Source organism: Pholcus phalangioides, unplaced genomic scaffold, assembly GCF_987345545.1.
Source record: "Pholcus phalangioides strain wild (caught in Gottingen) unplaced genomic scaffold, Ppha-v1.0 ptg000020l_1, whole genome shotgun sequence".
NCBI classification, from domain to species: Eukaryota; Metazoa; Arthropoda; class Arachnida; order Araneae; family Pholcidae; genus Pholcus; species Pholcus phalangioides.
Window position 1 is genome coordinate 7889631 of NW_028301613.1, and position 25579 is coordinate 7915209.

The following is a 25579-nucleotide window of genomic DNA, read 5'->3' on the forward strand; positions in this document are numbered from 1 at the left end:
TATTTTGATCATAAATATAGCTAAAAATGTGTGCCTTTTCATTGCTACAAAGTTTCAGATCGAAGTTGATAAGAATGTTATGTAAATATTTTTTTGTGCTAAATGTGTCTTTAACTAATTCTTTTTTCGCGTTAAAATCAAATTCAAGTATTTTGGCTGTCACTTTCTTGATACCCAGAGTTTGATAATTTTGAACTCTTCAAGTCTCACAATGCGTAACCATATTTAAAAAATATGGGACATTACGTTGATGTTCAATTCGTGTTACTGTTCACGATTGGAAGAATTTAGAAGTGATCTTTCTAAAAATATTTAATAAAATCATCGTTCTTACTTAAATAATTAGTTATCTGAACGCTATGAATCAAATAATTCTATCAAAAAAAAACTGTATGTATGGTAATTATGTAAATAAAAACTTGCAAACATTGTTAGATTTACGAATAAGGAAAAGAAGCACATTCCTCATCATAAAAGTTAGTTACAAAGAAAATAATTTCACAACAAAAGTTTTCTCGTGTTTGGTAGGTCGCATTTCAATATCGTAAGGACATTTTTGAATAAGATAACAATGGAAATAGCAGACGACAATTCTCCTCTGCCGGAGGCCTGCCTCAAGAACATCCTCGAGCAGCAGTCTCTGAAGTGGGTCTTCGTCGGCGGCAAAGGCGGTGTCGGCAAGACGACGTGCAGCTGCGGCCTGGCAGTGCAGCTGTCGAAGGTCCGCGAGAGCGTCCTCATCATATCCACGGACCCGGCCCACAACATATCGGACGCCTTCGACCAGAAGTTCTCGAAGGTGCCGACGCCGGTGAACGGCTTCACGAACCTCTACGCGATGGAGATCGACCCGAACCTCGGCGTCAACGAGCTCCCGGAGGAGTACTTCGACGAGAGGGATCCCCTCAGGTCCAGCAAGAGCATGATGCAGGAGATCCTCGGTGCCTTCCCCGGTATAGACGAGGCCATGAGCTACGCCGAGGTCATGAAGCTCGTCAAGAGCATGAACTTCTCGATCGTCGTGTTCGACACGGCGCCCACGGGACACACCCTGCGGCTGCTGTCCTTCCCGCAGGTCGTCGAGAAGGGACTCGGGAAGCTGCTGAGGCTCAAGTCGCAGCTCAACCCGTTCATCACCCAGGTCGCCGGTTTCCTCGGGATGCAGGACTTCACGGCCGATCTCATGTCCTCCAAGATAGAGGAGATCCTGCCCGTCATACGCCAGGTCAACGAGCAGTTCAGGGACCCGGATCAGACCACTTTCGTCTGTGTGTGCATAGCCGAGTTCCTGTCCCTGTACGAGACAGAGCGGCTCGTCCAGGAGCTGACCAAGTGCGGCATAGACACTCGTAACATTGTCGTTAACCAGCTGCTGTTCCTGTCCGGTAACGAATCGTGCAAGCTTTGTAAGGCTAGGTCAAAGCTACAAGCGAAGTATCTAGATCAGATATTGGATCTCTATGAAGACTTCCACATTACTAGGCTCCCGCTCCTTGAGCATGAAGTTCGAGGAATCAAGTTCGTCAGGGAGTTTTCGGAGAATCTCATTCTACCATATGAGAAGAAATGAGTTTCTTTGAGGCAATAATCGATATATATTAATTAGCACCTGGTGGGAGTTTGACTGTTACTGAGATTTTTATTTTGAATTCTAAATATATAAGTTTAACAAAGGTTTTTGTTCTTCCACCCCCCTTCTTCATTTGATTTGGGGAAATAAAATTTTTAAGAGATAATCAAGCAGTGATTGGTGTTTGTATCAAATGTTCTATTTCCAATTATCGGTTATGAGAGTGTATGCTATACATGTTCACGCAATCCATAACCCGCTGGCCAAATGTGGCCCATGATCTCAAACCTAATTTGGTAAACATTAACTAAGCAGATATTTTCAGAACAACCAAGTGACCTGTAGCACTTTTCCCGATCACTTGATGAAGTGGTCTGCGACACATGACAGAAGAGCACTCTCACGGCAGGTTTAACATATGAGGATATTGCATGAAATTAAGATGTCAATCCTTGAATGTAATTTTTCACAAAGTTTTATTGGAACGTTGATCAAGTGCTCACAAGCACGATCGAGCACTCTGGAGGATTCAGGGAGTATTGAATCTGCTGTGTACTATGAGAAACTGGGCATTGCAGCAGGACCTTGACAAATGAAATATAACCCCTCCAAATTTCTTTGGTGCCAAGCATGGTTCTTCCCCCCCCCCCCCCCAAGACAAAGAGACCTGATTATGGTTTCATAAACGAAGCTGCAGTCAAATTGGCTGTTTCTCATTACCAATAGTTTGGCATTTTTGAAAATTTTCATTGCTGACCAGCAGGGCCTGGTATATCCAAGGTTGCCATGGCTAGAAAATTTGTATTAGCACCTAGTATTTCTACGTGTGTGGTTGTTAAATTATATTCTTAAAAGACTGAATTATATAGGGCAAAAGTTTACTAGCTATTCTCCTGCGAGTAAAGTAGCTGGCAAGTGAACGGATTCCACCTAGTCTAACGAGCTTCGATTACACGTGACTTGTAAAGTCGCTCATTAAATGAGCAAGTTATTTCCCCCTTTTTTTTTTATTATGACATCATTTTTTCTTTTGTTGTGAGTTGAAAGAATTTTAGCCACGCCCTTCAACTTTACTGGCACTAGTAGAATAAGTGGTGACTTTACTAGATAACGTGTAGGTAGTAAACTTTCCCAATGTAATTGAGCCTTAAGGAGGCTAGCGTCTCACTTCATTTTTGATTTGTCAAACTCTGGCTACCGGAATGTTTTTCACAATCCAGCATACTATCCTTATTGTTTTAATGCTATTTTAAATTTTTTATTGCCATTGGCTCTGTTGCCTTATCATTCTCTATATTTAAATTTGCATCCTTGGTTTGTTATTTTCCCTGTTTTTTTTGTCACAGATGAATATTCTCTGATTTGATAGTGAGAAAACACTTCATTTTTTAACTTATTACGTCAGGTTTGTACCAGCGAAGGAGAACCTAGTTTTCTCTCTCCCCCTATGGCCAGAATGTGACGCTAAAATGGTTTCAAATAGCGATCGACACAAAGAATGGTTTTTATTCAATGAGCTCCTCGTCTATGAGCTACAGTCTGACTGTATATTGGATTGCAGTGTTTTTCCATGTGGTCCAGCTGGTATACCAGTAAATACCCCCCAAAAGCAAGTCGGCAGTTAGAAAAAGTCACAAAATAGTTGTAATGCACATATTGTAAAAACTGACTTTTCTTAGCGGAACTGCATTCCAGAAATTTGAGGTGAATGTACTGTTATAAGTCACTCGTTGAACGTTACATCCACTACTTACTTACTGACCGAAATAGTGATCCAGTCCATATTCTGAAGAATTTTACATAAACTACACTACAGCATATATTATATGATGAATGTTGATAGCAGAGGTGGCTCGAGAGAAAAATCGGTACCTGAGCAGGACGTATTTTTCGGCAACCCAGCTTACGTTTTTTGGTCATCAGAGTTTTTTTCCACCCTTTCAATAGGGATTCGGTACTCTCCATGTGTTCATACGGCCCAAGAGCCGTCTCTGATTGGTTGCTTTGCAGGGCTGGTTCTACCATTTAGATCAAGAATGTTCAACACTGAATTTCTAATGAATCGAATCATGACGAAACGTATGTAGGACCTATATGTGGGCCTTAACTAACGTATTTATGTTGTCAGAGTTGTGCTTGTTTTGTGTTCTACCTGGTGCTAATCTTCCTTATTTTGAAATGAAGATGTTAAATGCTTGAATTTTTGTGTATTAGCATCGTGTTGAAGGTCTGCCAGAAAGTTCACTGACAGCAATTCATAGACAAAGTGGTGCAGGGAGTGAGTGGATGAACAGGTATATGATCAAGTGAGTCAGTGAGCAAATTAGCGAGTTTGACTGAACAAGTGAGTAAACAGGTGAGGGAGTTACTCATTCTATTATTCGCTAGTTCATTCACCAATTCATTTGGTCACTCACTGCTGACCTAGTGATGATTTTTTACCTTGGTAAAATTTTATGTTGGTGAATTTTCTACAAATTGTTCAGCATATATTGCGCAACCCACAACATCATTTTAGTTTCAAACAATCAAGGCCACATAATCGTCAAATACCTTTTATTTAAATAAAGATGACGCTAAAAGAAAGAATATATGACAACATGTTACAGATTCCGTTTTGTAATACAATATACATTCCAATTAGTGCAGATCTGTAAAATGAATCGTATTTCAAGTATCCGCCACAACATCCTCTGTATCTGGTCCAGCATAAGCTTCTATCTCTCTCTCTAGTTGAATCGGGTCATTATGCACAAGTTCATTTCCATTTTCTTCTTCGTTCCTTTCCAAGCAGCTTCCAGTTGAGCATCTCGACCGATCTCTATTGACATCTGTCATCACTGTATTGAGTTCTAAAAATGGTAATGATCTCTTATTCCTCGTATAACGAATCTGAGGGAAAAATAAATGAAAGTTAAATAAATTTTTTAACCAATTTCTGTTTGGGTAGGCACTGCCATCTACCTTTCTGAGTGTTGGTAGAGTTCAAATGAATGGTTTTTTTAGAGTGTTGTAAGGAGTTGTTCTGTTAGAATTTGAGGAAAGCAGTCACACGCAAGACATGCGTCAATATTAAAGTTTCTATGAGTAAATGCTGCCGTCAGTCTTTCAGATCTGCCGTGAGCAACTGTGTGTATTGATGAAGAGAATATATATACATATATTTTTTGGAGATGCTGTGAAACCGTCGAACTGTACTGTGATCCTTTTTTGACAGAGAAGCAAAGACATGTTTACATTGGGGGTGGGGAAGTGTCAAATTTCAAGAACGATTGGTTAAGAAAATCATTGGAATGAGAGAAAGGCATGGCCCCCACATCCTAGAGCGGGGCCCCTAGGCTGGGATCTTTTGCGGGGCCTCCCCGACCACACTTTCACGGGTCACTTCATGATGAATTTATAGCCTGAAAAAGTAAAAAAATTGTGAAAATCATCCCGGGCCGCAGGACGAGCCTTGTCAGCCCACCCCTTGTGGGGGCCATGGGGAAAGGTGGCCAAATTTGTACAAACCACAAGCGGTAAAACCTAATCCACCTCAGTCTAGATTAGACGAGGGACTAGATCAGTGAATGATCAAACTAATGACCTAGAAAGTTCGCAAGCATGTGAGTGAGTATAGGACCGGGTTGGTGAGCGGCCAAAACCTAGAGATTTTGTGAGCGTGAGATTGATAGAAATATAGTTGCTTAGAGAGCAGTTCAGTGAGTGACCTCTCGCGAGGTCGTAACGAGAGGGAGATACCAGAAGGTTCGTTCCCCCCCCCCCCCACCCCCGAGGCACGGATCCAGGATAATGTAACGGAGGAGCCAAAGAAACGTATACGAATTGTATACGTTTCTTTGGTCATCCTGTATTTTACGGGACACAAATTTTTCCATATTCAGTTCTTGGAAGGGGCGTTTGCATTGAGAGAAGGCAGACAACTTCAGATTTACAAACTTCAGCCAAGGGCGTAACGAGGGGGGGGACCCCCTCCCCCCGAAATGTGAGAAAATGACAGGAAAAAGATGGCCAAATCCATTGTTCTGTCACTTTGGTTCCCCCCCCCCCCGAACGAAATTTCTGGCTACGCCCCTGACTTCAGCCATGAGTGGAGTACAGGCAGCATCTCCAGCTGCGAATGAAGCTGATGCAGATATCTTCAGCTGATGTGGATATATCAAGGTGATCAACAGCGATGCAGATATATCAAGGCAGGTATTTTATCTGCCCCATATAAATACTGGTTTTGCGAGGGGCAATCGCCACGCTCTGGATCCGTGCTTGAGCCCCTCTCCCCTCCGAAATGTTGGAATAGGGCTGATATGCTTATATTTATCGTTTTATCACTTTGATCCCCCCCCCCCCATCACGGAGATAAATTTCTGTTTATGGTGATGTGACATACAGAGCAAGGTATCAGATCAGTGCGCGAACGCGATCAAACTAGCGGGAGACTAGGTTAGTGAGTGTTCAAAACTGTCAGTCCTAGAGATTTTGGAGCATGGGATTGACAAAAAAAAGTGACCTAGGGAGCGAGAGACAAGGTCCGTGAGCGACTGAAAGAGTGACCGATAGCATACTCAAGTATGTGAGTGATTAAAACAGTGCTCAAGCATGTGAATAACCCGGAAAGAGTGACGCAGAGTGTGCTCAAGAATGTGAATGACCAAAACTATTGAGTGACCGAGAGAGCGGGGAGTGGGGGGACGTTGTTAGTGTTTCGAATCTGTGTGTTCTCGTCTCGAGCATCATGTAAGAAACTTTGATATCTGAATCAATTCTGTAAGTGCTTGGACCCGTATCACAATTTTCCGTAGGTGCTCGAGTACCCACAGAAATCCCCGGCTCCGACACCGCTGCTAGGAAGCGAAAGACCAAGAAAGTGTCAAAGCATGAATGTGGGCGCGAAGTGGCCCTTCTCTAGATAGATAGTATCTCATCTACACCGCAGAACGGCGAATTTCGGGAAGGAATGGTCAAGCAAATAGACTGGGAGAAGAGAAGCTAAATATCCTATAGGCGGGAAACCATAAATCCGCCTCTGCAGGGAAGCTGGCTCACATTCACACCTAGAAGTTGAGAAATCTCAAAGATCAGGCCTGAGAACTTGGTACTGCGAACAAACTCTTGCCACTTGGCATTCGAATGGCAACCCAGAATCAATTTACGGCTCCTAAAACCGACACTCATATCGTATCAATAGTCAACTTTTCTTGATTTGTTCAGGTAATAAGCAATGCCTTCTATGGTTGCCAAGGGGGGGGGGGGACATCCCGCGCCCAAATATCGTCAGAATGGGGGGTATGCGCAGGCAACGCCATCTAAGATAGATTGTATCTGTTCTAGCTGGTTTTGGCACATGGCTGCAACTGGGGGGCACTGGATCTGGAAGGGCGTTGAGTTTACTGGTTTTTCCGTTCGATATTACAGGGAGGGGGGGGGGCGCCAAAATGGACACATCTCCCGAGCGATAGAATAAAAATGTTCGTTTTTCTAGTTGCGGCACTGGGCGTGTATTGACAAAAGGTCTGTTTTAGGACAGGAGTGCACAACTTCCGGCCTGCAGGCCAAATGCTGAAGGGTTTCATCCGGCCCACGAAAGGTGTTCCAATAGAGAAATATCAATGCACACAGCTCGATAAATACCTAGAGACTTTATTTTTCCCCACCATTCTTTCATAAAATTATGGAATATCGCCAAAATATTTGTTAAGGCAAGTGAAGTTTCAATTTACAGCAGAAAAAATTGTCGAAGGTTAGTAAAGTGACAAGTTACAGCCGAAAAATTCGTAAAAAGCAAGTAAAAAGTTGCCAGTTACAGTAATAAAAAATTGTTAGAGGCAGGTAAAGTTGTCAATACAGAAAAATTTGTCAGCGGAAAGTAAACTTGCTGAAAAATTGCTAGTTGCTGAAAATGATGGGTACCGTAAGCGTAAGTCAAAATGCAATTCAACAAGAAAAAAAGTTTTGTGCTTGGATAGGTATGACAGAGAGAGAGCGAGAGATGATAATAACTTTAATTTTTGATTTCAAAAATTCATCTGTCTCGTTGAAAACAGGGCCATTAAAAAAAATATTGTGACGGCCAAAATTACGAGGATGTCCCGTAAAATACAGGTCATCATATGGTCACACTCTATATATACGACTTTCTGGCCCGCGAGCAGCGGAAATAACGCATAGCTGGCCGTGGACTGAAAAGGGCGTGCATCCCAGTTTATAAGAAATGCGTTTGCCCAAATGAACTTCTGTCGTCTGCGAAATACATGCGCATTTCTAGTCGCGAGAAGAACTAGAAAGGAAAAAGCATTTTTTACTCACTCCACAATTCCTTTCTAGACATTCCGCTTGGCTGTACGTTATGTTCCTCGGTACGCTAGTCTGTAAGAACAGAATAAGAGCTGGTATATAGAAATGTCCTCTCCACTTGTCAATACAAGATTCATCGGAAGACTGGTTTTTGTGGAGATGAAGATTACAAGGAAGAAAATTCATCATTTCCCCCCGGGAACTCGAACCCCGGTCTCTCGCTTGCCGGACGAGTGCCCTACCATCTAACTAGCTGTACGAGCTGTTAGTTGATTGTTGATGCCGTCCATGTACGGTGCCTTTCAACGTATATATACGCTCCAAGGTTGAAATATTCTATCTGCTTCCATAGCTTAGATGGTAGGGCAAGAGGAGAGACCGGGGTTCGAGTACCCGTGGGGGCAGTGATGAATTTTCTTCCTTGTGATCTTCATCTCCAGAAATAACCAGTCTTTCGATGAATCTTGTATAAGAGTTAGTGTTACCAGACTTTCACATTGCTGGCCGTATTTGATTTAGGCCGGCATTACACTATGAAAGTTTTATAAAACTTGAAAAATGCAACCAATAAGATCATCGGTTGCATTTGCTCGAATGTAACCAATATGCTTATGGGTAGGATTTTTTTAAGTTTTATAAAAGAGCTGTGTAATCCCGGCCTTAGAACAAGTATAATTAGAGCAAAAATTCGTCAAAACGTAACAGAAATAAAGAATAAAGTTGTGTTATCACTCCGCTCATGACGTTACTACCTTTGTCATAAGAAGAGTTGTTTCTGTGTTGCTGTTCCTGCACATTGACAAAGGTGGTGGCGAACCTTTTGTCGAGCCACTTGTGATTGACGTTCATACCCTCATGAAGTGCATTGTCCTTGTCAAAGTGAATTATTACTTGGGATACGTAATTTTTGTACTTTTATGAAATAGAGACGCGGCGAATGTGAAATTCGTCATTTTCCATGAATAAATGCAAAAAAATGTTTTACCAATTTATCGCAAAATCTTGATAATTTGCACTTTTTCAAGGAAAAATGGGTACTAATTTTGCTGAGAATTTCAATTCTAGAATTAAGTAATTTAATACTTGACTAACTTTAATACTTGATTTTTGTATTAACGTTTTTCTAACTAAAAAAAAAATCGCTCGTTAAATTCGAGCTACATTAAAAAAAAAAACTACTCTCTGAATTGCTATGCAGTTTACATCGTACTAAACAAAATGCATTAATTTGCTCGTTAAATCCAGGCTCTCGCTATAAGCGGGGGTGACTGTATAATAATAATGATGATGATGATGATAACATAAGACTCACCGTATTGGTACAAGCTCTTGCCTAAAAAAAAAGAGAACAAAACAAATTACAAATTTGCAGTTTTTCTCTAGCATCCAGCATTCATCAACCATTCTAAACATCGGTTTCATGCGTACGCAGAAATTTGGTATGGAAATAAGATTGGTTAACTCTTGGATCATTGGGTGCACAAACGTTTCGGTCTGCGGGGAGGGTTGGTATAAATGCTGAATCCCTTCAAAGACTGTGGTGTGGAAAAGCCAAGAGTTACTCCTCAAAGGGCCTCATATGAGGAGCTTATTTTCAAAAGGGAACAACATTTCCAGTTTTGCTAAATTTACTGTAAAAGTAAAAAAAACCCCTTTTTCCTCCGGAATGTACTGCTTTGTGCAAAAATGGAAAATAGCCCCAACAGGTAGCATACGGAAGTTGCGTAGGAATATTTAAATATTATGTTTCTCTTGATCAACATTCAAGGGATTACGTTTAAATTTTGAAAATGTTCCGCTTTGAAAGAAAATTAGTGGAAATGTTACCTTGTGATTAAAATTGGAGCTGGTTTTTGAGTCTGAAAAATTGGAAATTTCTACGCCACCTGTTGATTCTACAAGGTTTCATCTAGCAAAGGAAGGAACCATTACTAGTGGCCATGGAAAGATGGCCTTGTATGTCCGAAAAGAGAGGACTCATTTTTCAGTGGGGAGAAACGGGGAAACAAAATAAACATCCTCCACGGTTGCTGCCAGAGATCTCTTCACCCCTCCCTACTGAAGAATGAACCAGCTCTTTTCACGATGAAGGGCATAGGCCATCTTTCCGTGTTCACACTATACTCTCTCGTAACATAAGTAACATGATCATTCTGCAGTGGAACCTCCCATAACGAACACTCCCGTCAGCGGACACCTCCATCAACGGATACTTTATTTGAACTACATCGTCGGGACTGCATTTTACTATCTGTTAACGGAGAGTTTGCGAAGAAAATTTTCGGTCCCCATGGGTGTCTATTATCGAGAGTCTCTACTGTAAAATGACTTTGAAACAGCACCTCCTAGAGATAGAAGGCCTCTGCACTGTTTGCCACAAACGTCATTCAGACTACCTAGCAAGTTTGCCATATTTTTAAGCACAGCATCCTATTTCGTTTCTTCTTATTTTGGCGTAGAATCTTCATGATTGGTTCACAAATACCGCATAGTGATTGGATGTGGGGAATAAGAATCGCCAATTCTGAGCCCGATCATTTTTTTTCCCTCACAACGATGATACTGGCACGAGCAGGGAATTTTTTTTCCCCTGAATATTGTGAGGGAAAATGGACTACTTACTGACGTCACAAGCTGAGTGCGGAGGCCTTCTATCTCTAGGAGGTGCTGCTTTGAAAGCGCTTCTGAAAAATGTGCCGTTTTGAGAACAAAAAAAAATTCCTTAAACCGCTAGGACAACCGCTTTGTTACGTTCCCTTTTGAATGAAAAATAACGAAGTAAATGGACAGGGTGGACATGCTCCCTTTTTGTAGAAATGACCACTTTACATTGTAATTCCTACCAAAAATATTCCCGAATAAATAATAAACCCTGTTGCATAATTCGCCAGAGCTTAGATTCGGAAACCGTTGAAAAGTGCATTTCGAAAATAAAGTGGAAATGTTCCCGGTTTGAAAATAAGAGCTCCTTCATACAGTCGAATCCCGTTTTAACGGATACCGATATAGCGAAAATCTCGTTTTAACGAACACTTTTCTAACCCCCCCCCCAGATAAGTTTACGTAGGAACAATTCAAAAATCTACAATTTATTTATAACGAAATTTCGTTATAACGAAGCGATTTCTCCGGTCTCTTGGAGTTCGTTATAACGGGATTTGACTGTACTATATGCCAGTTTCCATTTTCGAAAACCGTTAGAAAGGAAATTAACTTCTTGGCAGGCCTTATAAAAATTGAAAAATTACTTATAGGGTCGTATGAAACATGAGTTACTACTTGGCGGGTCGAATAAAAGCTGAATAACCACTCGGAGGCGGGAAGAGCTGTATAAAATGATGAATATCTACAGTACTTGGAGGGCCGCATAACTATTTACTTGATAGTCCGTAAAAGCTCATTTACTTCTCTGAGGTCCAGATAGCTGATTCACTGTCTGAGGCTTTCACGGTCGGCGTTCAATGAAGAAGATAACGGTTCTCGGGTTTTTAGGCTATGGTCTAAGAAATCAAATTCCTGACGTTTCGCTCACATCTGAGACAAACATCTTCAGAGGTTAAACACACATTTTGAATCTCTGGAGATGTTGCCACAGATGTGCAGTGCCATTTCGAGGCATAAACCCACCCGGGCATCACGGCCCGGGGGCCTCACAAAAATGAGATCTGTTTGAAATTTTCGAGAATTTGCCTAGTAGGGCCTCCGAAAAATCACTTGGCTCGGGGGCCCATGATACCTTTAAGATGGCCCTGCAGATGTGGGCGAAACGTCAGGAATTTAGTTTCTTAGACCATCATGTATTAACAACACGGAAACCGTATTTGTTTCAGCTGATTTACTACATGGAGGATTTAAAACCTAAAACAATTTCAAATGAAATGAATCTGTGCCCAGGTTTAAGACCATATGAAAAATGATGGGTCTACTTACCGCGCCTTCGTAGGCCGTGTTGGGGCAGTAGAAGCATTTGGGCTAGAGCAGAAAAAAGACAAGAATGCTCTGTAATTTAATGAATTAGTTCATAATTAGAGGAAAATTTTCTTAAAAAAAGCAACGTGTTTACACGGGTGTCCCGTAAACATCACGTGAACAAGAATCCTCTCAAGGCAGATAGAAAAGTGTTCAAAGAGCCTCCACGACCATTTATAATAAAACGCTAAAGAAACTGGAGCCCGTGGCCTCCCAAGGGTAGGGTTGGCAGGGCTCCAGCCCGAGACAAATCTTCTTATTATTTTTTTTCCCACTCTATAAAGCCACTATAGAGGGAGACCATGAAATATCCTAGCTTCAAGGCCCGCCAAAGATATCATCCTGGGACATAAGATGGTGTTGGTTGAATGGATGCGAGTGATGGATTCTGTTTCCCCGTTTCATTTGGAAACTATGGGTCGTAGATGCATCGTTCTTTGGACACTTTTGAACAGCTTGTATTCTTGTCATACAGAATTTATTAACGCAATCGTTATGAGACACCCTGTTCGTAGAGAGTTAAGTGTTATCGCATGCTTACAGTATAGTTCACGGGCTCTGTTGAATAGACGCATATGTTGGTGAACGTTCGTCGCCTTGAAGGGAAGTTGAACTGCAAATAAGAAAACATGCTTCAGTGTACGTTAAAACCAAGAGGTGAGTAGTATCGGATTGAGGGGAATGTCGTCAAGAGAGTACTACCATCTGTTACACATATAAGCAACGAGTGAAAGCAATATCTATAAGCAGTGTTGTGAGTCTCCGTAGTTGTAACACTGTTGACCTGAACGTCTGCAACTTCGTGTTATTTGCCGCAACTGAGTGATTATTACCAGGGCCGTACCTAGGGGGGAGCAGGCGGGCCTCGTGCCCCGGGCGCTAGACCCGAGGGGGCAATTTCATTCTGAAACCTCTTCTTCAACATTACAAGGGGCGTAAAAATGTGCGCTTGCCCCAGGTGATCAAGCATCTAGTTGCGGCCTGATTATTACACTGCCCTTTGAGTGCGCAGGTCTTTGTTCGAAATTCCAACAGGGCGTAATTGTTTTGTCCCAGTTCATAAAGTCAGAATCGGCCCTAAACTGTAGATCCCGGTCCAGCCCCTGTAATTTGCTCTGGCAGCGAAAAATTGAAGAGGTGTAGCAGTGCGCAGTGTTGACTTTATATTACTTTAGTTGATTTCTGTCTGTGCCGGTGTGCCATGATATCGCTATCCATTCTCTTCAATGAGGAAAAAATAGCCTTTCTCAGCATATAAATACAGTATTGCTATCTAAGAAAGAGAATACTGTTACGATAATTACGTAAATATTCTATATTCATTACTTAACATGTGCCCTATTATGTAATTTTTCGTCTGTAAATAATCATTAATCCATTTCTCTGTAAATCTCACCAAATTGACAACGAACTTGGCAAGTCCGGCGAATCGTCGATGTCATGGCACCAAAAGAATTATAAAGATCACGCGAGAACCGACGAGATTCTTCTACGTAGAAGGTTTCGTTAACGTAAGGTATAGTAGCGCCGCTTCCGCGCTAAGAACAGTTAAGCCGAGTTTTCCTAGGAGTAGAATTTCTGCGTTGTGTGCAGCGTGAAAACGCTGATTGGTTAAAAACCTGAAATTCAGGTTTTTTGACCAATCACAGTTTTCACGCTGGACGCGCAGCAGAAAGCCTGCTGCTAGGAAAACCCGGCTTTAGTAGAATTTTAGTGTAGTCTTATTTGTAGGTTGCGCAATTCCCTTCCAGGATTTTGAATTGAACAGTCGCACTTCACAGAGCTCTTGACGTCAGTATTATAACGTCCGTTATCATAACGTATTTCCTTCCTTCCTTGGATGGTGGAGCGTCTTCGTGCTTCCTGTTGATACCTCACCTGGCTGATGCGAATGAACATCTTGGGTAAGTCAAATTATACTATGCGCTTTTGATTATGGCCAGGTTTTGTCCTGCTATCCGTCCCGACGACGGCACTGATATTGTTGCGAATTTCGATTTTATTCGTGTAAATTTTGTTGACTTGTTTAACGGAGACCCAAACGCTTTACTCGAGGTAGTAGAGCCCTGGTTGGGATACTATATAGACAAGCAGAATAGTCTAGCCCCTCTCGAAGAGGAAGTATGCGCTACGGCAGAGAAATTTAACTCCCTCTTAGATTGCTACCACGACTATAACAATAGTGATGATGAATTCAGGAATGACCCAGCAGCCGTCCTCATGACTGAGCTTTGTGAATTTTTTGATCTTGTGAATAAGAACCCTTGTTGCCATGTTTTGGCCCTCAGCTTCCGAAAGGATTATATGTTATTAGACAAGTCCCCGGAAAATATCCGGGAAAAATCCGCCACAGTAAGAAAGAGGAAAAGACCTCATGAAATGAGCCCGTCCCCGGACAAAAAAACCATTGCTTTTGCCATCGACACTGATGACGATTCCAAAGAACCGATAATTACATACTCGGAACAAGATGGTGACGGTAGCGTCCCCAGAGATAATGGCCCTCACGCTGATGTTTCAGAACTTCCCTTAATAAGCGAGACTTTCTCCTCGCTGGATTCGCTATCGTCATCAACGATACAAGGCTTTCAATCAGATGCGAGGGAGGTACCCACAATCCCCCGAGCCTCATTTGTAAACAGAGAGACAGAGGTAAACTTTGCTGACATACCCTCTCAGGGCGAAAATGAAGATGACGACGGTTTCTCTCACGTCACATACAAGAGAAAGAAAACAAACATCCCGCCAATAATTCTGTCTGAATGGGGCCCCAGATGGCTAAGGGACTACGCGGACATCCGGAAGTTTTGTGAATTTCCCCCAGACTCTAAATCCACCCCCACCACAGTATCCATTAAAGTTTACTCTGAAAATGATTACAGAAAAACTACCAAATTCTGCACGGAGAAGGGCTTCAAGTTCCACACTTTTCAACTTGAAAATGATCGGAATTTGAAGGTGGTCATTAGGGGTCTGCCCGTCAACGTATCCCCAGATGAAATTGCTGAGGACATACTGTCCCAAGGGCACGAAGTCATCAAAGTATCAAAGATGAAAAATTACCGTACAGGGTTCGATTACCCACTATACCTAGTTGAGTTCGCCCTAAAGGATAAGGGCATCTTTAACATTGTTGAAATTGCTAGCATCCCAGTCCAAATAGAAAGGTACAAGGGAAACCGGAATACACTGCAATGCAGGAACTGCTTGATCCTCGGGCACACATCTGTAACGTGTAAAGAAAGGCCGAGGTGTGCATTTTGCTCGAAAGCACATAGAGGGCGAGACTGCCCACATAAGGGCAATATAGCGTTCAAAAAATGTTATCTGTGCAATGGGCAGCATTGCTCCACTTATGCGGGCTGCCCTGTTAAGTTGAAAAGACAAGCACAGGAATCGGGTAGGCTGGTGATCCCGTCCCTCCCAGCAATAATAAGGCACGACCCAGTAATTGCGAAAGTTACCCCCGGGAGAACTTTTGCTGAGATAACCAGAGGCGCGACTATGGAGCCAACTGAAGAGCATAGTGAGGAGAATGCTCCCATGGAAATTGTGGATCCACCCCCACTTGCCAGGCGTAATTCTTTTACACCTCTAACAAATCGGCCTAACTCGCTGGCTTTCACCAAGGTATCCCATTATTATAACAAAAAAGGGAAACACCCGCTCTTCAAGGGTTACTCCCTTCAACAAAATCAATTTGCAATAGAATTAGAAAAGGCAATAGAGAACCAAGCCAAGGTTGACGTTAGTGAGACACTAAAAGATGTACTAACCCATGTAGAGAATAAGATAAACAAACAGAACCACGCACCCCAAATAGAAGAAGCTGAAACCCCGCCCACTGAATGTTTGTTGGTAAACAACAAGCCTATCCCGTCGATAGAATTCTCTCCTCAAGAGACGGATATCAATTACGAGATAAAATCCATCATACTCTCGACGCAAAGAATTACTACTATGGTTAAACCCCCCAGAGAGGTGGAGAATAAACTCTCGGAAATTTTACATAGTTTAACTGAGGTCCTTAACCTCCTAGCAAACAAGACCAACAATTAGTGCACACGCAATTAATAGTAATTATAGCCTACCAAGGCCTCTGACAGTGATGTCTTGGAACGCTACCAGCCTAAAACCAAGCATCCGTGAACTCACTGAAGCACTTGTTGATTTTGACGTCGACATTTTTCTGTGCCAAGAAACCTGGCTGGTCCCCAGTGTACAAGTCAAAATTCCCAGGTATCAATGCCTGCGGCGAGATCGATTGCATAATAAGGGCGGAGGAGTAGCCCTTTTTATCCGCAATAACATTCCTTTTTCTCCTCTTGATCTTCCTGACTCCTCTATGGAGGCTATCGCAGCTACAGTAAAAGTAAACAACACCAACATTAATATTGTCTCTGTCTACAAGCCTCCTAACAAAAACCTCGATTTAAATCTGCTAGCTATGCTCTTTAATACTAGCATACCCACTCTGGTCGCCGGCGATTGGAATTTGCATCATGAAGCGTGGTTCTGTAGATACAATCAATCCAAAGGCACTGCCCTTTATCATTTCTGTCAAAATAACGTTGTTGACATTATTGCCACTAGAAAACCCACACACCATCCTTCTTGCTCTCTTCAGCTCCCCTCTACTATCGATTTCGCCCTAGCCAAGAACTTTGATCACGCCATATCCATTACATCGCCTGAGCTTGTTGATTCTACACATAATCCCATACTCCTCAAGATGGATTTCCTGATATCCAATAAAATTCCGTTTCTACAGAAAACGGACTGGGAGAGGTTCACTCAGGAACTAGCAGAGCTGCCCGAAATATCGATTGAAAGCCCAACACAATCGATTATTGATGAAACGGTAGTGCAAATCACAAACGTTATTTCCAGCGCCATCTCTCGGTGCACGACAAAAATAAAAATTAATGAGCATCAGTTCGGGCTCTCGAAAGAGCTCCTAAAGAAAATTCGGGAAAAGAACAAAGTAAGGAAAAAGTGGCAGAAATTCAGGCGCCGCAATGATAGGCTTCTATTATCTAATCTCGAGAGAGAAATTAGAGCCGAAATAAGAGCGTACACACATGAACGATTCAATCATTTCATGAGTGAAGTAAACATAGCTGACGGATCAATTTGGAAGGCATTAAAAATCTGCAAGCCCAAACAGCAGCTTATTAATAGAATACATGGGCAATCCGGAGTTGTTTTTACCCCTGCCGAAATTGCGGAAGTCTTCTCCGAAACATTCGAGGAACAATTTAAGCCAAACGGCCTACAAGACAATGCTACGAAAAGAAACATTAGGGATACTATCAGTAGATTTTTTAGAATAGTTCCCCCACCCCTTTTCGAGGACGATGTGGTTCCACTCACGGACTCCCATGAGCTTGACGAGATAATTAAACACCTCAAGACAAGGAAAGCTCCAGGGCGGGACAATATCTCGAACCAGGCAATTAAGGCTCTGCCCACGTCTACAAAGTCAAGCCTTGTTAATATTTTTAATGCAATGCTGAAAATTAATTACTTCCCCACAGAATGGAAAACGGCGGTTATTAAAGCGATACATAAGCCTAACTCCGATCCGCTTTTCCCTCAAAATTTTCGTCCAATAAGCCTTCTTTCGAACATGAGCAAACTCTTTGAGAGAATCTACATAAAAAGGCTAAACAATTATTGTGAAAATAATGCAATAATCAGGACAGAGCAACATGGCTTCAGGAGGCATCACTCGTGCGTCACGCAGTTGCTCAGGACCACAGAATTTCTGATGGACGCCATTAACTACAAAGAGTATGTTTGCTCCCTCTCACTTGACTTTTCCCGAGCATTTGACAGGACTGACCACCCCACATTATTGTATAAATTGATCAACTTGAATTTCCCCCCTAAATTTATCTATTTCATTAAAAATTATCTGCAAGAGCGAAATTTCATGGTCAAAGTCAGCGACTCGATCTCCTCGATTAGGCCCGTGGGGGCCTCGGTCCCCCAGGGAAGTGTCCTGGGCCCGTTATTATTCTCACTCTATGTTAACGATTTCCCGGCCCCACAAAGGGGACTAATTAGCCAATATGCTGATGATGTGTTAGTCTCTACAAATTGCAGGGATCCTCAAAAAGCCTTCGAGAACCTGCAGGAGACTGTCGATGAGATTGAAGATTATTGCCTTGAATCCGACATTGCCCTGAACCACGAGAAATGTAATTTCATCTGGTTCCATAAAAGGAAAAACCCTCCTATGGGACAAAATCATTATATAGAACTTGGTCGAACTAGACTCCCGCCTAAACAACAGATAAAATATCTTGGTGTCTTCTTTGACAGAAAAATAAATTTCAAGGCTCACACTGAGTATGTACGCATGAAAGCTACCAAGCAGTTGGGTATGCTGAATAAGATCTTTTTCCCAAACAGTGGGCTTTCATTAAAAAACAAAATGACACTATACTCTTCTGTTATAAGGCCTATTATCACATATGCTGCCCCAGTTTGGGCTTTTGCTACAAGGAAAAATGTCAACACCCTCCAAATTTTTGAGAATAAAAATTTCAGGAAATTTGCCAGAGCAGGCTGGTATTGTAGGAATATAGACATAAGACGTGACCTAAAGATCAATACGTTCTTAGAACATGTCAGAGATCTCGCTGAGAATCAGTATGAGACGCTACGGAACTCCGAAATCAACCACCTCTCGGAGCTAGTGAATTATAACCCTGAGGTTATAGTTCGGTATGGGCGACCACAGAATATTCTCTCAAGGCCATGGTAGATGTACAGTGTAAATAATGTAAATATTGTAATTTTGTAAATATTTTTGCCTTTCATTCTCGTTTAGTATCTTGTTTTAATATTGCAACTATTACTCATGTAAAACCTAGCTAGAGAGATCTTCTGGTGATCGCAAAGCGAATTTAAGGTATATAGTAGCAGAGGTGGCCAACAGATGGCGCTCTTCCTAAAGTATATTGCTATACGAGCAAATAACGAGTCTTGACTTCAAGATCCCAGGCCTCTTCGAGCCTATTCGGGAAATGAGACTTAACCTAACTAAAGAGACTATCTTTTTGATTCAAAATATTTTAAGACCACTAGAGGTTTTTTGTCACACAACAAGATCGTGTGAATTTTTCCTCTAACCGATTTTCCACCAGAGTTCCTTCAGACACCCCAAAAAACCTGACCATACATTGAATGCATAGTGTATTTGACTCAGATGTTTCCTTTTCAGCAAGTGGCAATGGCATTTTACTGCAAAAATGTGTTATGGAGCAGTGAGCTTAAATTACCCGATTTTGACATTCTTTTTACACAACACTTACATACACCTTGCACCACACACACGTACACTTCACAATACAGGCCACCCCCTTAGTGGTCCGCAGCTAAGGCCAGTAGAATGTCCATAAAAAATAGTGGCATGGAACTGGCGAAACAAGCTTAATTCAGCTCAGCTCAGCAGCTGTAGGTTGCGCTCTATTTGTAGAGCGCATGTTCACCCTAAGTGTGCATGCCAACACTAGAGACCCGTTGCCTGTGGATACGTGTGTATACCTGTTCTGTAAAATAAATTTGTGTTTCGAATTTCTTCGTAGTTTGTCAGGTCGAGTGCTTGCGAGAAACGATATCAGAACAATACGTCACGTGACATTGGACGATTACGATTCTATTCCTTACCGGACGTTTCAAAGACCATTATACGAATACAAAAACCATCACAGGCAAAATACTCAACGAGGTTCCTTAAACGGGGGAGTACAGAGGGAGGCTACAACGAGGTCGCTGCCCTTCAGAAATATATGGACGTCAACTTTTGCTAAAATACAGCTACTAAAAATAAAAGCAATTATTACGAAAAAAAATATTATTATATGACAACATTACACTGCCTATAAGATATACGTACGGTCCATTAAAAGATTATGGTTTTCTTAAAGATGGGTAACTTCTCGATTCCTCCCATTATAAGCATCGTATTTCTTTTCAAACGAACCAATTGTGTTGGAATTCACGACCCCCGGAGGTAAGTTATTCCATTTATTCACAACCTTTTTAAAGAAAAACTCCCTGCGTCACCACAATCTAACAGTTGACCCTTACACGATACCAGTGTTCCGTTGTCGGAGCACTCGATTTGTGGTGTATTAACAACTCATGGTCCACCCTATCAATTCCGTTGAAAATTTTAAACACTTATATCTTATATAATATTACCCCTCCCCCTAAACCAACTGCATTCTTCCAGTGTAAGCATAAATAAAAAATGAAGTCGCTATTCATACTTCAAGCTCTTTGTGCCAACAAGAGTGTGCGTACAGAGGCGCCGAAATGAAAAAAATATCGAAAAGTTGCCAGTCGTCTCGTATATACGGGACTCAAGCCAGTATGTAGAAGAAGGGGATGGGATGTGCATTGTATATCATTAATTATTGGCTGAGACTATTTCAGCCCCATTCCTTCCAGGTTTCGGCACCTATGCAGCGTAGCTCTTCTCTACATCTCCTCAACCAAATCTATATTCCTCTGTAGGTATGGGTCCACAAAACTTTACGGCGTACCCCTCTCCACAGGACGAACAAAGCCCCGGAAAAGTGGAAGAATCACTTTAGAACAGTGGTTCTCAACCGGGGGTGCTTCAAAGCATTTTTGGGGGTGCGATATGGAAGGAAAAACATAACATGTTGACAATTGAAATGATGAGAAAAATTGGATTTTTCGATTCTTTTAAAAAATGTGAAGCATACTAACATTTTTTCACTTTCAAATGTATCGCGAAATTCACTGCAAAAGTTTCTTTTTCGATTAGAGATCTACTTGCTTTTTTTATTTTGATTGAAGAAAAATACTATAAATACCTAAAATATTTCTCCTTCTATCACTGAGCTATGAGGAAACTTTACTTATAGCTCAGTGCCTTCTATTACATTTGTACCTCGTTTTAGTTTAGTTTGTGGTGTATCTAGTGCGTTTCAGAAACACTCAATACAGACAGATCCAGTGATGCCAGGAAGAAGCAGAAAAAAAGATATGAATCTGGCAACACTAGGAGTTAAAATACTTGGCCAAACCATGCGGTTCTGAATATTAGAACGATTAGATATTTTCAAGTAGAGAGACGGAAGAGCGTCCTTTTTTTCAGATCCGCATGGTCTGGCCAAGTATTTTAAGTTAACTCCTAGTGTTGCCAGATCCATATCTGTTTTTCTGCTTCTTCCTGGCACCACTGGATCTGTCTGCTTTGGGTGTTTCTGGGCCGCGCTAGATACACCACAAGTTTTTGAATTAATTTTCAAAAAGTGAAACCGAAACTAATTATGAAAAATAATCAAAAAATGGAATTTAATTGTATGTAAAAGAATTTGTAAAATTTGATTAATGGAGAATTAATTACAAAAATCTACGTTTTGGGACAAATAGTAGTAAACGCATCGATCCAGAGGATGCGGGAGGTAATTCGTATTGCGCAACGGAGAAAAGGTTAAGAGAAACACTGTTTTAGAAGAACGCGAAAAGATCTTTTTAAGAATGAAACCGAGAACCACCCGCCCCTATTTGCTTTTTTGACCAGCGCGGAACAATGTTCAGAAAATTTAAGCCATTCGTCAATGAGAATTCCCTAATCGGGGCTTAGGAAGTAATGGTTAAGTCAGCCGTGGTGGAATTAACATGACATTCTGAAAATGCAAATAAAATGAAATAATATGCAAATGAGTTTTTACCGAAGGGAAGAAGAAAGCAGCGCAGTTGGCAACCAGTAAAGTCACTAGGATCGCTTTGAACATGTTGACTTTGGAATCTAGTAAGGGAAAAACATGATAGAATAAACCTTTTTGTAAGACTTTATTCTTCTGAGGAACACACAAAATGCTCTAGAATTTATGACTATCCTATACAACCGAGCTTTGGCCTCGACAATTCTTGATCCAGCCGACAGCTATCGAACAGTTTGAGAATTGTCCAATCAAAAGCGCTTAAACCCAGGACTGAAACCAGAAATTTCTTTCAGAGAGAAACCACTACTATTTCGGGTGGGAGAGAAAACCAAAAGTGATACAACAACGGACTTCCATGTTATTCCATGTAAAAATAGACACATGGGAGGGGAGACATAGAGGGCTCATGCCACCCCAATTTCCCCAAGACCATTAAAATTTTAAATTATTTTCAAATATATTTGAAAAATAAAATATACGCCGAGAGAGAGAAAAACATTATATGCTATTCAAATCAATTTCTGTTAATTCAGTGGTCGGCTGAAGTTGGTGTGGTCGGCTGAAGTTGGTTTTCTGTGGTTCCCAACTTCAAGGCGAAAATGCGAGCCGATCTCCCGTTAAAAAGTCTCGCCACAGAGAGCAACAGTCCTACAACGATAAATCATTCAATCATAACACTTCACTCATAGTTAGAAAAACTGGTGGCAGATGGCAACACTACACATAACAAGCATTACAGGGAAACAAAAAAACTTCACGTCAGGTTTAATTACACGTACACGCACATTCCCGCATGTACCGACTCGTTGGGGGGGTTCCGCGGGGGGGGGGCTATGTGGGCGGGGTTCATGTGTGGTGTAGCATTAGTAGGTAGGGCCTCCAAAAAATGGCTCGGGGATCCATGATGTTCTTGAGTCGGCCACCTCGTTGGGCAATTTGCCTGTTGTGGCGTTGTATTTGTATTTGTAATTTAAATACTTTTTGAAGATTGGAAACTCAAAATTTCTCAGGAAAAAATTAATATGCTTCCCCCCATTCACTAAATTTTGTGCCCCCTTCCAAACGTCGATCCTGGGCCCCTAGCGTCAAAGGTGAAGCCGACTGATCTAATGTGTATGCGTATATATGAATTGTCATCATCGTGACACCCCCAGACCTTCACGTCTATCTCTGCCTATGATGGGATATGGTTCTTTAATTGAGATCCTCGCCAAATTGGCGACCACTGCTTAACCGTTACGTGCTATACTCTTAAACATGTCTTTCGAAAATTTCTAAGAAATTTGTTACATGCATGATTTTAACGTATTTATGTTACCAGAGTCTCGCTTGTTTCGTGTTCTGCTCATGCTGCCATTATGGAGTGAATTTAGCAAATGCTTAAATTTCCCAAGTTATGCGAGCAGAGCCGTAACTAGAGGGGTGGGGGGGGGGGCTCTAAATTTTGCCGACACCATTATGAAATTATCGAATTTTAAAGATGTGGGGTGGCAAAAATCCTAGTTACGGCCCTGTAAGTGAGTATCGTGTTGAAGATTTACCTGCTGTCTCTCTGGGAGAAGACAGACAATATTTTTTTCCCAAATGGGAAACCGGCTCGTATTCGAGCTTCGAAGTTGGGAAACCGCAGGAAACTCATTTCAGCCCACCACTACTGGACCAACAACGGGATTCCAACTATCCAGTCAAGATTCAGTCCCCAATGGGAAACTGTCTACTTAACGCACGTGCACCTCATCGTGAACATTACTCTGCAGAATTTCCAACGAATCGGTACATACCGGAACCTGTAGAGTGCGAGTTTGTGTATGCGTAGCCTTCACGTATTCATATTGTCAGAGTTGAGCTTGTTTCATGTTGTGGATGGTGCTGCCACCTGTCTTCTATATTTTGAAGTAAACATTGAAAAATGCCTGAATTTTCATTCTAATTGTCGTGTTGAAAGTCTACCAGCTCTCTGCGGAGAGATTTTTTTGAATGGGAAACCATGTCGCATTCGGGCTTTGAAGTTCGTAGAAAACCAACTTTAGCCAACCATAAATGGTCTGCTAATGGGGGTTCGAACCAGTGAACGTGTCATTACAGTGGATCCAGGTTCAAACTATTCATTCGCGATCCAGTCGCTAATCGCAGGAAGACGTAAAATCTCACTTACTCACTAGGGGTTACAAGTGTTTAAATCCAATACAATATATACATGCGGAAAACACGGTACAGAGATTATACTCACCACACAAGACAACACGAGGGAACTCGACTATTCAAGGCAGACTAGATTTATTGTGACTGAGGGTCTTTCAACGGCGATGGCTGTGACGACGACGACGACGATTCACTTGAAAACAAGACAATTGTCGCTTTATCCTTCACAAAGGACAATAGGATTCCCACAATCAGAAGAGAACGCATTCCGACGACGCCATTGTATTTGCCGGAAACGCACCAGATGTCCTTTCCCCACCATATTTATTTATTTAACCCGGATTCTGTACTTCTGTACCGGCCGCCACCTGCGCACTGAATTCGAAATAGCCTTATTTTTTTATCATTATTATTTGGCCGATTCGAAAAGAAAAAGAAACGAGGACACAACAATGTAAATAGACCATTATTCTTTCTTTCTTTCGGAGATGAAGAGCAGAAATAGTCGTGGATTTCAAGCGATGCCGATATGGAAATGACCAACGTAAATTATGCGTGTGGATAGGTTGTAAATCCTCCATCAATATATAAACTATACGCTCAGATCATCCCACTTTGTCGGAACCCGCGAAATGTGTTCCGGTATAACAGTATCAATACACGCAGCTGACCTGACCTCGGCTTATAATAAATACCCTAGCCTGTGACCATATTTTTGTCATCGAAATCCGGGAAATCGGGATCCATGAAGGATATCACCAAAAAAAATGTCAAATTCAAGTAAAGGTGCCAAAAAAAAAAAATTGTCAAAGACTGCCACTTAAAGCCAAAAAAACTGTTAAAGGCAAGTCGAGTTGCCAAGAATCGCTAAAATTGCTAGAAAATCGCTAATGTAGGGAAGTAGAAGGCTAATGTAGGGAAGTAGAAGGCTAATGTAGGGAAGTAGAAGGCTAATGTAGGGAAGTAGAAGGCTAATGTAGGGAAGTAGAAGGCTAATGTAGGGAAGTAGAAGGCTAATGTAGGGAAGTAGAAGGCTAATATAAGGCAAAGGGTAAAAATGTAATTCGCCAAAAAAAACCAAAAAAAAAAACGAAACATACATGTGAGATGAACTTTTTCATATAACTGTAGTTAATTAGGATAGCATTATGACAAAAGTCGTGTGGAAATGTGCCATAGGCAGCTCGAGTGATCTAAAACTGTCCCACGTGTAACTTAAGTGATCTAGGAATGTGTGTAGAGCCGCTTGAGTGACGTAAGACTGTGCGTGGGCTTGTGTTAATGTGCCGCTTAGTAAATTTTTACAAAATTAGGTTCGAAAATCGCGGGTCACATCAAATGACTCCGAGGGCCACGTTTGGTCCGCGAGACTGAGAATGTATGGTTTTGGATGACTAGTAAGCAATTTCAGAAATGAGCGTTAAATTAATGTCAATAGATCTAATAAAAGCAGGGCCATGCATAAGAATTTCGCTGCCTGGTGCAAAAAAAAAAAATTTATGTAGTCGCTCCCCTACTTGCAAACCTTTCGAGTTACGAACATAAATCTCGAAGGGAAAAAAATTGTTCAGAAAGAACGCATTTTATTACATTCATTTTTTCGTTATTTCAGGAATACGTTGATAGTTTGGATCGTAATCAAACACGATCCATTGAGAGAGACTAATTTTAATTAATTTGACAAAATTAATAAATAGTTAATAATAATTAGCGTGATCCACCTGCTTACACTTCGTCCTGGCTCGAATCATATTGAACTGATATACATTTCTCGTATATTTTTAGCGTTTCATCATCTTTACTAACTACTTTACGATCAAGGACGGAATACTGCGTCCAAATGTCAGTGGAATAAATTGAAGCAAGTTATCTTTGTTTTCTTCCCTCTTTCCGC

At 41.5% G+C, this 25579-nt stretch overlaps 2 protein-coding genes across 4 annotated transcripts; one reads left to right on the top strand and one right to left on the bottom strand.

Annotated features, from left to right (window-relative positions):
• Positions 1–485: 485 nt before the first annotated feature.
• Positions 486–1736, top strand: LOC149070912 (ATPase ASNA1 homolog). Its single transcript, XM_089248659.1, has one exon. It carries the CDS (start codon positions 572–574, stop codon positions 1568–1570), a length of 999 nt encoding a protein of 332 aa, XP_089104785.1. The 5' UTR covers positions 486–571; the 3' UTR covers positions 1571–1736.
• A 2386-nt stretch (positions 1737–4122) lies between these two features.
• Positions 4123–23956, bottom strand: LOC149070913 (uncharacterized). Of its 3 annotated transcripts, none has more exons than XM_089248636.1 (7): positions 23774–23947; positions 21550–21626; positions 12372–12443; positions 11792–11833; positions 9174–9194; positions 7874–7933; positions 4123–4462 (listed from the first exon to the last, which is right to left on the bottom strand). In XM_089248636.1, exons 2-7 carry the CDS (start codon positions 21610–21612, stop codon positions 4241–4243), a joined length of 480 nt encoding a protein of 159 aa, XP_089104762.1. In that variant the 5' UTR covers positions 21613–21626; positions 23774–23947; the 3' UTR covers positions 4123–4240. The 3 variants fall into 3 exon arrangements, with proteins under 3 accessions (XP_089104762.1, XP_089104764.1, XP_089104765.1); XM_089248639.1 differs by having other exon boundaries at positions 4326–4422; positions 23774–23956; XM_089248638.1 differs by lacking the exon at positions 9174–9194 and having other exon boundaries at positions 23774–23950.
• Between the last annotated feature and the right edge of the window lie 1623 nt (positions 23957–25579).